The 12,175-nt window shown below is 42.1% G+C and overlaps 1 protein-coding gene and 1 non-coding gene across 5 annotated transcripts in view; one reads left to right on the forward strand and one right to left on the reverse strand.

The window, feature by feature from the left end:
- SEC24A (SEC24 homolog A, COPII coat complex component) overlaps nt 1-12,175 on the forward strand; it is an 80,122-nt gene that overhangs the window by 52,370 nt on the left and 15,577 nt on the right. For all 4 annotated transcript variants that reach the window (XR_010157009.1, XM_527165.7, XM_009449678.5 and 1 more), the window contains 3 exons: nt 3,502-3,675; nt 5,050-5,160; nt 8,553-8,728. Coding sequence is in view for 3 of the 4 variants with exons in the window: in XM_527165.7 (XP_527165.2) it covers nt 3,502-3,675; nt 5,050-5,160; nt 8,553-8,728 (461 nt within the window). In the remaining variant the exon portion in view is untranslated. The remainder of the gene's footprint in view (nt 1-3,501; nt 3,676-5,049; nt 5,161-8,552; nt 8,729-12,175) is intronic.
- Nucleotides 919-1,025, reverse strand: LOC112209271 (U6 spliceosomal RNA). The gene has a single exon (XR_002944022.1). It is a non-coding gene; the product is annotated as a U6 spliceosomal RNA (small nuclear RNA).

The following is a 12,175-nucleotide window of genomic DNA, read 5'->3' on the forward strand; positions in this document are numbered from 1 at the left end:
TCTGTCCCCCTGGCTGTGAGTGCAGTGGCATGATCATAGCTCACTGCAGCCTCAACTCCTGGGCTCAAGCAATCCTCTTAGCTCAGCCTCCCGAATAACTGGGACCACAGGCGCATGCCACCATGCCTAGCTAATTTTTAATTTTTTTGTAGAGACAGGGTCTTACTCTGCTACACAGGCTGGTTTCAAACTCCTGGACTTAAGCAATCCTACACCTCAGCCTCCCAAAGTGCTGGGATTACAGGTGTGAATCACCACGCCCAGTATAATAATATTCTTTTCAATGGAAAAATTATTTATATGAAATCTATAACAAAAAAAAAAGATAAAGATCCACTAACCTGTTCCATTACACATTGAAATCTATTGGTCAAACCATGAGCAAGATGAAGGTCTCTCTTATCTATCCTTCACTATAATTAGAATTTATTAATTCTAATAGTTTTTATTTATTTATTTATTTTACTTTTTTTTTTTTTTCCTGAGACCACATCTTGCTCTTTTGCCCAGGCTGGAGTTCAGTGGCGCGATCTCCGCTCACTGCAAGCTCCGCCTCCTGGGTTCACGCCATTCTCCTGCCTCACCCTCCCAAGTAGCTGGGACTACAGGCGCCTGCTACCACGCCCAGCTAATTTTTTGTATTTTTGGTAGAGACAGGGTTTCACCATGTTAGCCAGGATGGTCTTGATCTCCTGACCTCGTGATCCATCCGCCTCGGCCTCCCAAAGTGCTGGGATTACAGGCGTGAGCCACTGCGCCCGGACTGTATTTTTAGTAGAGGTGGTGTTTCGCCATGTTGGCCAGGCTGGTCTCGAACTCCTGATGTCAAGTGATCCACCCGCCTCGGCCTCCCAAAGTGCTGGGATTACAGGCATGAGCTACCATGCCTGGCCTAGTTTTTATTTTATAATTTTTAATTAAAATATGGAACACTTCACGAATTTACGTGTCATCCTTGCACTGGGGCCACGCTAATCTTCTCTGTATGGTTCTAATTTTAGTATACATGCTGTCGAAGTGAGTACCTAATAGTTTTTTAGTGTTTATGTTTTAAAGGGTATATTTGTTGGATCCCATTCATTGGAGACTGACAGACCTCAAAAATGTTTATTTCTGCAGATACCTGTTATAAATTAAGGGAAGTGTACATCCTAATGTGCTTTTAAGACCTTTTCTACTTGTCAAGACAGAGGCTATTTTTATATGTACCTTATTTTGCATAAACAGCTTTGGGATATGCCAGGCAACTCCTTTGCCCTCTTTTTTTTTTTGAGACGGAGTCTCGGTCTGTCGTCCAGGCTGGAGTGCAATGGCGCAGTCTCGGCTCACTGCAACCTTCGCCTCCCGGGGTCAAGTGATTCTCCTGGCTCAGCCTTCCGAGTAGCTGGGATTACAGGCACGTGCTACCATGCCCAGCTAATTTTTGTATTTTTAGTAGAGACGGAGTTTCACCATGTCGGTGAGGCTGGTCTCGAACTCCTGACCTCGTGATCTGCCTGCCTTGTCCTCCCAAAGTGCTGGGATTACAGGTGTGAGCCACTGCAGCCCGCCACCCTCTTTCTAGAGTGCTTAATTTAATAAAGCTTTGTGGTTAGCTTGCTTAGGTTTCTCTTTTTATTTTATTATGATAAATTCACTACAGATCAAATACATACTCTAGAAAAGTTAACACAGAAAAGATAATGTACAAAAAGATATAAAATGAGAACTCAAGCATAACGTCTGTTCCACTCTACAGTTAATCATATACCCTTCAGAAACTTTCCCATGGCATTTATAAACATATATTTTGGCCTTAACTTCAAATAAAAGCAGTGAGGAATTATACCTGGCTTTTTTATTTTTATCACAATATCTTGAAAACCTTTCTATTTTTATATGTACAGACCCACGTTCTCCTTTTTCTTTCTTTCTTTATTAATGTTGTATATTTCTTTTTAAGAGACAGGGTCTCACTATGTTGCCCAGGCTTGCTTTCAACTCTTGGGCTTAAGCAATCTTCCTGCTTCAGCCTCCTGAATACCTGGGATTACAGGCACGTGCCACCATGCCCAGCATTCTTTTTCATCCTGATTACTGTTTTTAAGTTGGTTTCTATTTCACAAGCAACATGTGCATCTGTTTTTCTTGTAAAAAATAAAAACATTATTGATAAAGCTAAAGTCTTCCTGTATCAGCTTGCATGTGTATGCGACACATACACTTTCACTTCATTTTTATGTAGTTAAAAATGGTATATATCAGAATTTCGTATTAAAAATGGTATATATCACTTGGTATATACCGAATTTCCTATACATTTGCATACTTAGGTACATCTCCATGGAAAATGTATCTTATGGTCGATTTACATAAGTGACATATTGTATGTATTTTTATTCAATAAACCTTGAAGATTCATTAATTTTAGATCATATAAATCCATCACATTAATTTAAACTTCTGCCTATTCTACCTAGTATTCAGCAGACTGGACAAATCACAGTTTAGTTTTTTGTTTGTTTGTTGTTGTTGTTGTTGTTTTTTGAGACAGAGTCTCACTCTGTCACCTAGGCTAGAGTGCAGTGGCGCGATCTTGGCTCACTGCAACCTCTGCCTCTCGGGCTCAAGCGATTCTCCTGCCTCAACCTCCCGAGTAGCTGGGACTACAGGCGTGTGCCACCATGCCCGGCTAATTTTTGTATTTTTAGTAGAGACAGGATTTCACCATGTTGCCAAGGCTGGTCTCGAACTCCTGACCTCAAGTGATCTGCCTGCCCCAGCCTCCGAAAGTGTTGGGATTACAGGCATGAGCCATTGTGCCTGGCCTAGTTTTTCTACTGATACCCATTGAAGGTATTTCTAAATTTTTTTGCTGTGACACACCAGTCTCCTTGAAATTTTTCTGCATGTGTGAATTTGGCACTTAAATGAGTATATCTGTAGGACACATTCTTTGATATGGGATTGCTAAAGTCAAAATAAGTATCTAGAATTTTGATAGATACTGCCAAATTATCGTCCAAAAATGTTTTTTGTGTTTCTTTTTGAGACAGAGTCTTGCTCTGTCGCCCAGGCTGGAGTGCAGTGGCGCAATCTTAGCTCACTGCAACCTCTGCCTCCCGGGTTCAAGCAATTCTCCTGCCTCAACCTCCTGAGTAGCTGGGATTGCAGGCGCCTGCCACCATGTTTGGCTAATTTTTGTGTTTTTGGTAGAGACAGGGTTTCACCATGTTATTGGCCAGGCTGATCTCAAACTGACCTCAGGCGATCCACCCACCTTGGCCTCCCAAAGTGCTGGGATTACAGGCGTGAGCTACCGCACCTGACCCAAAAATGTTTTTTGAAAATTAGTATCCCCACCTTCATTTCAAAAGCCATCTGTTATTCCTTAACCTCACTAAGTACTGTGTATTATCTAGATTTCTTTACTTTTTGCCAATCTGATAAGTAACTAGGATAAAATGTAAATATCAGTATGTAGGTATATAAAAATAATTTTGTTACCTTTTTCTCTTCTAGGTCTTTCCATTCATACTTTCCATGGAAACTTCTTTGTTAGGTCAACCGACTTACTGTCTTTGCCTAATGTCAGCCCAGACGCTGGGTATGCAGTACAGATGTCAGTGGAAGAGAGTCTTACTGACACTCAGTTGGTTTCTTTTCAGTCAGCACTCTTGTATACATCCAGCAAAGGTAAATTGTTTGTTTTTTTTTTGGATTTCAAATGTTCAAATATTGTCTGGATTTCAAAGTCAAAACGGGCTATAAAATACATGTAGCATATCTTATGTGTGCTAACTTAAAATTGCTATTTTTATTTATTTATTTATTTTTTTATTTATTTAGAGACAGAGTCTCACTCTGTCACCAGGCTGGAGTGCAGTGGCGCAGTCTCTGCTCACTGCAACCTCTGCCTCCTGGGTTCAAGTGATTCTCCTGCCTCAGCCACCCGAGTAGTTGGGAGTACAGGTGTGCGCCACCACATCCAGCTAATTTTTGTAATTTTAGTAGAGATGGAGTTTTGCCATGCTGGCTAGGATGGTGTGAATCTCTTGACCTCGTGATCTGCCCGCCTCTGCCTCCCAACGTGCTGGGATTACAGGCATGAGCCACTGTGCCCAGCCCTTAAAATTTTCATTACCAAAAGCAGTAAACCAACTAAAAAGTTCAAAAAAGAGATTTTTAAAAATTTAGCGTATTGTCATTTGAATGCAATCCCTGTCCATTTAGTAATAACCCGAATGAAAAGAATTTTATAGTTAAAAAAAATTAAAAGAAGTAGGGTCAGGTGTGGTGGTCTGTAAACCTAGCACTTTGGAAGGCTGACTGGGGAGGATCACTTGAGGCCAGGAGTTCAAGACTAGCCTGGACAACACAGTGAGACACTGTCTCTAAAAAAATATTTTTTTAATTAGCCAGGTATAGTGGCACACACTGGTAGTCCTACCTACTTGGGAGGCTGAGTAGGGAGGATTGTTTGAGCCCAGGAGTTTGAGGCTGCAGTGAGTTATGATTGTGCCACTGCAGTCCTGTCTGGGCAACAGAATGAGACCTTGTTTCTAAAAAAAAAAAAAAAAAAAAGGATGAAATTTTTAATATTTATGTACTTATTTATTTTTAATAGAGATAGTGTCTTACTATGTTGTTCAGCCCTGTCTTGAACTCCTGGCCTCAGGTAATCCTCCTACCTTAGCCTCCCAAAGTGCTGGGTGCTGGGATTACAGGTGTGAGCCACTGTGTCTGGCCAGTATAAAACGTTTGATACTGTCTCTGCTTACTATGTAACTATACTACCTGGTTCTAAATCGAAAAGAAGTTATTTATATATATATATATATATATATATATATATTTTTTTTTTTTAAGAGATGGAGTCTCACTGTATTGCCCAGGCTGCACTTAAACTCCTGAGCTCAAGGGATCCTCCTGTCTCTGCCTCTGGAGTAGCTGAGACTACAGGGATGCACCACTGCACCCAGCTAAGAAGTGATTTTTCCAAGTGACTTTAACATAATCTTTTGTTTTATATAGTTGCCCCTCACTGTTGTTTGTGTATTTTCCCCAAAGGCGAAAGAAGAATTCGTGTTCATACTTTGTGTTTGCCAGTAGTTTCGACTCTGAATGATGTCTTTCTTGGAGCTGATGTTCAAGCAATTTCAGGGTTATTGGCCAATATGGGTAAGAGTTGTTATCTGTTATAAGTATCTTACAAGTAATAACATTAGGCACATCCAAACAGTTTTGTTTTCCTTTAAATAGCTTTATAGTTTGAATGTTTTAGATCCCCTGGGTGCCTGCTAAGTAACTATTTGAATGAAAAGATCTGCTGCAGATAATCTTATCTTTTTTGTTTGTTTATTTAAACAAATTTATTGAGATATAATTACATACCATACCACTTCACCCAGTTTAATTGATAATTCATTTGTTTTTAGTGTTTTTACAGAGTTGTACAGCTATCACCACAATCTAATTTTATAACATTTCTATTGTCTCAAGAGGAACCTCATGCTCATTAGCAGTTACTGCCCACTTCTTCCTCCCTCCCTTACTGGCCTTAAGTAACCACTAAACTACTTTCTGTCTCTATATATTTATATATTTGTCTACACTGAACTTAGCTATATCTTTTTTTTTTTTTTTTTTTTGAGATGGAGTCTCGCTCTTATTGCCCAGGCTGGAGTGTAATGGCACAATCTTGGCTTACCACAACCTCTATCTCCTGGGTTCAAGCGATTCTCCTGCCTCAGCGTCCCGAGTAGCTGGGATTACAGGCATGCGCCACCATGCCCAGCTAATTTTTGTATTTTTAGTAGAGACAGGGTTTCGTCATGTTGGTCGGGCTGGTCTTGAACTCTGGACCTCATGTAATCCACCCGCTTTGGCTTCCCAAAGTGTTGGGATTACAGGCGTGAGCCACCGTGCCTGGCCAACTATATCTTATGTAATGGTTAATATTAGTGCTGTTTAATACTCTTTTTATGAGAAGCAGTGTACCATAAAGATCATTAGACTTAGAGTCATGGAATTTGGGATTGAAAACCAGTTTACCACCATACATTTGTTTGCAGCCAAATCATGTGAGCCAATAGGAAACTTACTGATATCTTCACGTATTTATTTCCATCTCAGATACAATTGTCCTCTTGATTTTTTTGGTCCCTTTTCAAATACATACAGCTTAATAACATCATTTTGATTCTTGTGGTCTTTCTACTTGAGGGAAGACTTCAGTCGGTCCATTTTCTTTCTTTTGTTTTTGAAAACAGAGTCTTGCTCTGTCACCCAGGGTGGAGTGCAATGGTGTGGTTCTAGCTCACTGCAGCCTTTACCTCCTGGGCTCAAGGGATCCTCCCACCTCAGCCTCCTGAATAGCTGGGATTACAGGCCCACACCACCACACCCAGCTAACTAACATTCATTCATTCACTCATTCATTTATTTAGTTATTTAGAGATGGAGTTTCATTCACCCTCCCAGGATGGAGTGCAGTGGCACAGTCTCAGCTCACTGCAACCTCTGACCCCAAAGTTCAAGCGATTCTCCTGCCTCAGCCTCCCAAGTAGCTGGGACTACAGGCGCACGACACCACACCCAGCTAATTTTTGTATTTTTAGTAGAGACGGGGTTTCACTATGTTGGCCAGGATGGTCTCAATCTCTTGACCTCGCGATCCACCCACCTCGGCCTCCCAAAGTGCTGGGACTACAGGCGCACGACACCACACCCAGCTAATTTTTGTATTTTTAGTAGAGACGGGGTTTCACTATGTTGGCCAGGATGGTCTCAATCTCTTGACCTCGCGATCCACCCACCTCGGCCTCCCAAAGTGCTGGGATTACAGGCGTGAGCCACCACGCCCGGCCCTCAACCAGCTAACTTTAAAAAAAATTTTTTTAGAGACAGAGTCTCACCATGTTGCCCAGGCTGATCTTGAATCCTGGGCTCAAGCAATCCTCCTGCTTTGGCCTACCAAACTGTTGAGATTACAGCTGTGAGTCACCACACCTGGCCTCAGTAGGTCCATTTGCTTCAAACTTAATTCTGTCTGTATCAGGAATAGTTACCCACTTTCTTGAATTTCCTATTGGGAAAAATGTTTTACATGGAGCCTGGTAAAGGATTTACCCACACTTTAGTCTTTTATGTTGTTAGATGTTCAAGATTGTGACCTATGAAATTTGAAGATCACTGCCTTTATTTTATTTATTTATTTATTTTTTTTTGAGATGGAGTCTCACTCTGTCGCCCAGGGTGGAGTGCAGTGGCGTGATCTCGGCTCACTGCAACCTCCACCTCCAGGGTTCACGCCATTCGCCTGCCTCAGCCTCCCCAGTAGCTGGGACTACAGGCGCCCGCCATCACACCCGGCTAATTTTTTGTATTTTTAGTAGAGACGGGGTTTCACCATGTTAGCCAGGGTGGTCTCGATCTCCTGACCTCGTGATCCACCCGCCTCGGCCTGCCAAAGTGCTGGGATTACAGGCGTGAGCCACCACGCCTGGCCTATTTTTTTGTTTAAGTTACTTTTTTTTGTAACTATGATTATTATTATTATTGACAGCAGTAACTATTAGATGGGTTTTGTGGATTTTTGATAAACTGTCACAACTTTGTAAGTATTGGTTCTGCTACCATATTGAATGTATTTTTAGTACCACATGGACGGAGTTTAGTTATTTGAGAAGTCTTCAATTATGCTTTTTTTTAAGTATTGAAAAAATGTTTTTATGCAGAAATGCGTATAAACAGAGTGTCATGGCAAATGATGAAAATCTGTCTAAATAAGAGGCCAACATGGTGAAACCCTATTTCTACTAAAAATACAAAAAAAAAAAAAAATTAGTCGGGTGTGGTGGCACATGTCTATAGTCCCAGCTACTCAGGAGGCTGAGGCAGGATAATTGCTTGAACCTGGGAGGCGGAGGATGCAGTGAGCCAAGACCACACCACCGCACTCCAGCCTGGGTGACAGAGCGAAACTCTGTCTCTAAATAAATTAATAAATTAAGAGCTCTTTCTGTAAATGTAAAATAAAAACTCTGGGCTGGGCATGGTGGTTTGTGCCTATAATCCCAACACTTTGGGAGGCTGAGGCAGGAGGACTGCTTGAGGCCAGGAGTTTGAGATCAGCCTGGGCAACATAGGGAGACTTGGTACAAAAAAATTGTTTTAATTAATTAAAATTAAAATTTCAAAAGAACTCTGTTTCGAAACATTGTGCATTTCAGGAAACACAGGAAAGCATTGTGTGTTTAATTGCAATGTTTTTCTTTCTCAATGGTATATAAAGTGTTGGATTACAATCAGTAGCATAACTGAGGCTCAGGAAGGTTAAGTTACTTGCCAAATCATTATACAGCTAGGAAATAGCAGAGCAGCATTTCAACAGAGGTTGGCTCAGTTCTCCAGACCATGCTTTTAGCTGCTGTGTTTTGTCTCATTTGTGTATGTAGTAAATTGGAGAGATACTTGATATAGTTTTTAAAAATTATCTCTTCTATCCTTAACAGTGGGCTAGCTAAACTTCTATCATATTTCTTTTTTGTCCTTACCCTCACCTTGCTTAGCTGTTGACAGATCTATGACTGCCAGTCTGAGTGACGCTCGGGATGCTCTAGTGAATGCAGTCATTGACTCCCTTTCAGCTTACCGTTCTTCAGTCTTAAGTAACCAGCAGCCTGGACTCATGGTTCCTTTTTCTTTGCGACTTTTCCCACTTTTTGTGTTGGCTCTCCTTAAACAGGTAAGAAAAACAGATATAGAAACTAACACAATGATGGCCAGGCACTGTGGCCTACACCTGCAATCCCAGCACTTTGGGTGGCTGACGTGGGTGGATTGCTTGAGTCCAGGCATTTGAGACCAGCCTGGGCAATATGGTGAAACCTGGTCTCTGCAAAAAATACAAAAAAACTAGCCAGGTGTGGTGGTGCACACCTGTAGTCCCAGCTACTTGGGATGCTGAGGTGGGAGGATGGTTGAGTTCAGGAGGCGGAGGTTGTAGTGAGCCCATATCGTGCCACTGTACTCCAGCTTGGGTGACAGAGCCAGACTCTGTCTCAAAATAAACAAAAAGAAAGAAACGAACACGATGGAAACATCAAAAGACAAAATTTTTATCCTATGAATCCCTAAACATTGTATATGTAACTTTATGCTGGTTAAATTTTTGACAACAGGGACCTTACCTCTTATTTGAACTTTGAAAAGTTTAATAACCAAAGAAACTTACAGAAAACTGATTCAGAGCAAGTTCCTTGTTCATAAGATGCTTCTCTAAGCAAAGTATTCAGTGACATTATAAAAAATTCAACTGATAATCAGTTTTCCAGAACAAGAATTGTATATTATATTGCTGATGCAAGAAGGCACACATGCACTGTGTGTTCTCACTTATATGTGAAAGCTAAAAAATCAAACACACGGAAGCAGAAAGCAGAATGGTGGTTACTAGAGGCTGGGTGGTGGGGCAGGAATGGGGAGATATTGAACAAAAGGTACAGTGTTTTAGTTAGGAGGAATAAGTGATAACTATTTGAGGTTATGGATATGTTACCTAGCTTCATTAAATCATTCCACATTGTATACTATATCATAGCATCCCTTTATACCTCATAAATATATATAATTAGAATTTTTCACCAACAAAAAATTTAACTTTTTTTAAAAAAGAAGAGACCATACATGTTATTTTATTTTATTTTATTTTATTTTATTGGCTCTTTCCTGTCCCTACAGAATTTCAGCAACATTACACTTCTCTTTTCTTTTTTGAGACAGAGTCTTGCTCTGTCACCCAGGCTGGAGTGCAGTAGCACGATCTTGGCTCACTGCAACCTCCGCCTACCGGGTTCAAGCGATTCTCCTGCCTCAGCCTCCTGAGTAGCTGGGATTACAAGTGTGTGCCACTATGTCTGACTAATTTTGTATTTTTAGTAGAGACAAGGTTTCACCATGTTGGTCAGGCTCGTCTCAAACTCCTGATCTCGGGTGATTCACCCGCCTTGGCCTCCCAAAGTGCTAGGATTACAGGCATGAGCTACCACATTACACTTCTTAATCTTCTTTTTTTTTTTTTTTTTTTGTCTGAGACAGGGTCTCCCTCTGTTGCCCAGGCTGGAGCGCAGTGGCACGATCTCGGCTCACCACAACCTCCGCCTCCTGGGTTCAACCTCCTCCTCCTGCGTTCAGGCAATTCTCTCGCCTCAGCCTCCTGAGTAGCTGCGATTATAGGCATGCACCACCACACCCCAGCTAATTTTTGTATTTTTAGTAGAGACAGGGTTTCACCATATTGGTTAGGCTGGTTTCTAACGCCCAACCTCAGGTGATCCTCCCACCTCATCCTCCTAAAGTGCAGGGATTACAGCCGTGAGCCACCATGCCTGGTCCTTAATCTTCTTTAGATACACTTTCTTATACCTGTATACTTGCATACCTGTTTCCATGATCTGGATTGGACTTCCATATCCTTGTCTTTGTTTCGTTTTGTTTGTAGGGTTTTTCATTTGCTACTTATTATTTATATGTCTCCCCTGCCTGCTCTTTGCCTTCCTCCCAGAAAAGAAGGAAAACTCTGGTCTGGTGGAGTAGGCTTATTTATCCAGTGTCCAAAATTGAATGTCCAAACTTATTGCCTCAGGATAAACTTCCCTTATAAAATTTTATTTAAAAGCTTGTGTTGGCCGGCCATGGTGGCTCATGCCTGTAATCCCAACACTTTGGGAGGCCAAGGCAGGCGGATCACTTAAGTTCAGGAGTTTGAGACCAGCCTGGCCAAAGTGGTGAAACCCTGTCTCTACAAAAAATACAAAAATTAGCAGGGCATGGTGGCACATACCTGTAGTCACAGCTACTTGGGAGGCTGAGGCAGGAGAATCGCCTGAACCCAGGAGGCAGAGGTTGCAGTGAGCTGAGATTGCACCACTGCCCTCCAGCCTGGGTGACAAAGCGAGACTCCTTCTCTTAAAAGAAAAATTAAATAAAAAATAAATAAATAAAAGCTCATGTTGGCCAGATGCCATGGTTCACACCTATAACCCAATACTTTGAGAGGCCAAGGTAGAAGGATTGCTTAAAGCTAGGGGTTTGAGACCAGCCTGGGCAAGAAAGCAAGAACCTGTCTCTACTAAAAAATTTAATTTTTTTAATTAAAAAAGAAACAACTCATGTTAATAAAGCACCTGAAGCAGCATTGCAGATTCCAGAACTGTTCAAGGACTGCTGGCTGGGCACAGTGGCTCATGCCTGTAATCCCAGCACCTTGGGAGGCAAAGGCAGGAGGATTGATTGCTTGAGTCTGGGAGTTTGAGACCAGCCTGGACAACATAGTGAGATTCTACCCCTACAAAAAAAGTTTTTTAATAAGAAAAATAAAGGACTGCTCTGCATCTTTTTTTTTTTTTTTTTTTTTTAAACAGTCTCGCTATGTCGCCCAGGCTGGAGTGGCAGTGGCGATCTCGGCTCACTACGACCTCAGCCTCCTGAGTAGCTGCGATTACAGGTGTTCACCACCACGCCTGGCTAATTTTTGTATTTTTAGTAGAGACGGGGTTTCACCATGTTGGCCAGGCTGGTTTTGAACTCTTTTTTTTTGAGATGGAGTCTCGCTCTGTCGCCCAGGCTGGAGTGCAGTGGCGCAATCTTGGCTCACTGCAAGCTCCACCTCCCAGGTTCACGCCATTCTCCTGCCTCAGCCTCCCAAGTAGCTGGGACTACAGGTGCCCACTACCACGCCCGGCTAATTTTTTGTATTTTTAGTAGAGACGGGGTTTCACCGTGTTAGCCAGGATGGTCTCGATCTGCTGACCTCGTGATCCACCCGCCTCGGCCTCCCAAAGTGCTGGGATTACAGGCGTGAGCCACCGCGCCCGGCCGGTTTTGAACTCCTGACCTCAATGATCCACTGGCCTCGGCCTCCTAAATTGCTGGGATTATAGGCGTGAGCTACCACACCAAGCCTGCATCTTGTATTTTTCCTGAACTCTGGGATCTACTTGTCTGTTGTGTGTAGTTTTTTCCAGGTGAGAAGAGCAACTCATTACTTTCTAGTAGGAGTGGCTTTTGAATCTACAGTTCTCATTTCTTTTTTTTTTGTGAGATGGAGTCTCACACTGTCATCCGGGCTGGAGTGTAGTGACGTGATCTTGGCTCACTGCAACCTCCACCTCCCGGGTTCAAGTGATTCTCC

This window comes from Pan troglodytes, chromosome 4 (assembly GCF_028858775.2).
Source record: "Pan troglodytes isolate AG18354 chromosome 4, NHGRI_mPanTro3-v2.0_pri, whole genome shotgun sequence".
In the NCBI taxonomy this organism is placed as follows: Eukaryota; Metazoa; Chordata; class Mammalia; order Primates; family Hominidae; genus Pan; species Pan troglodytes.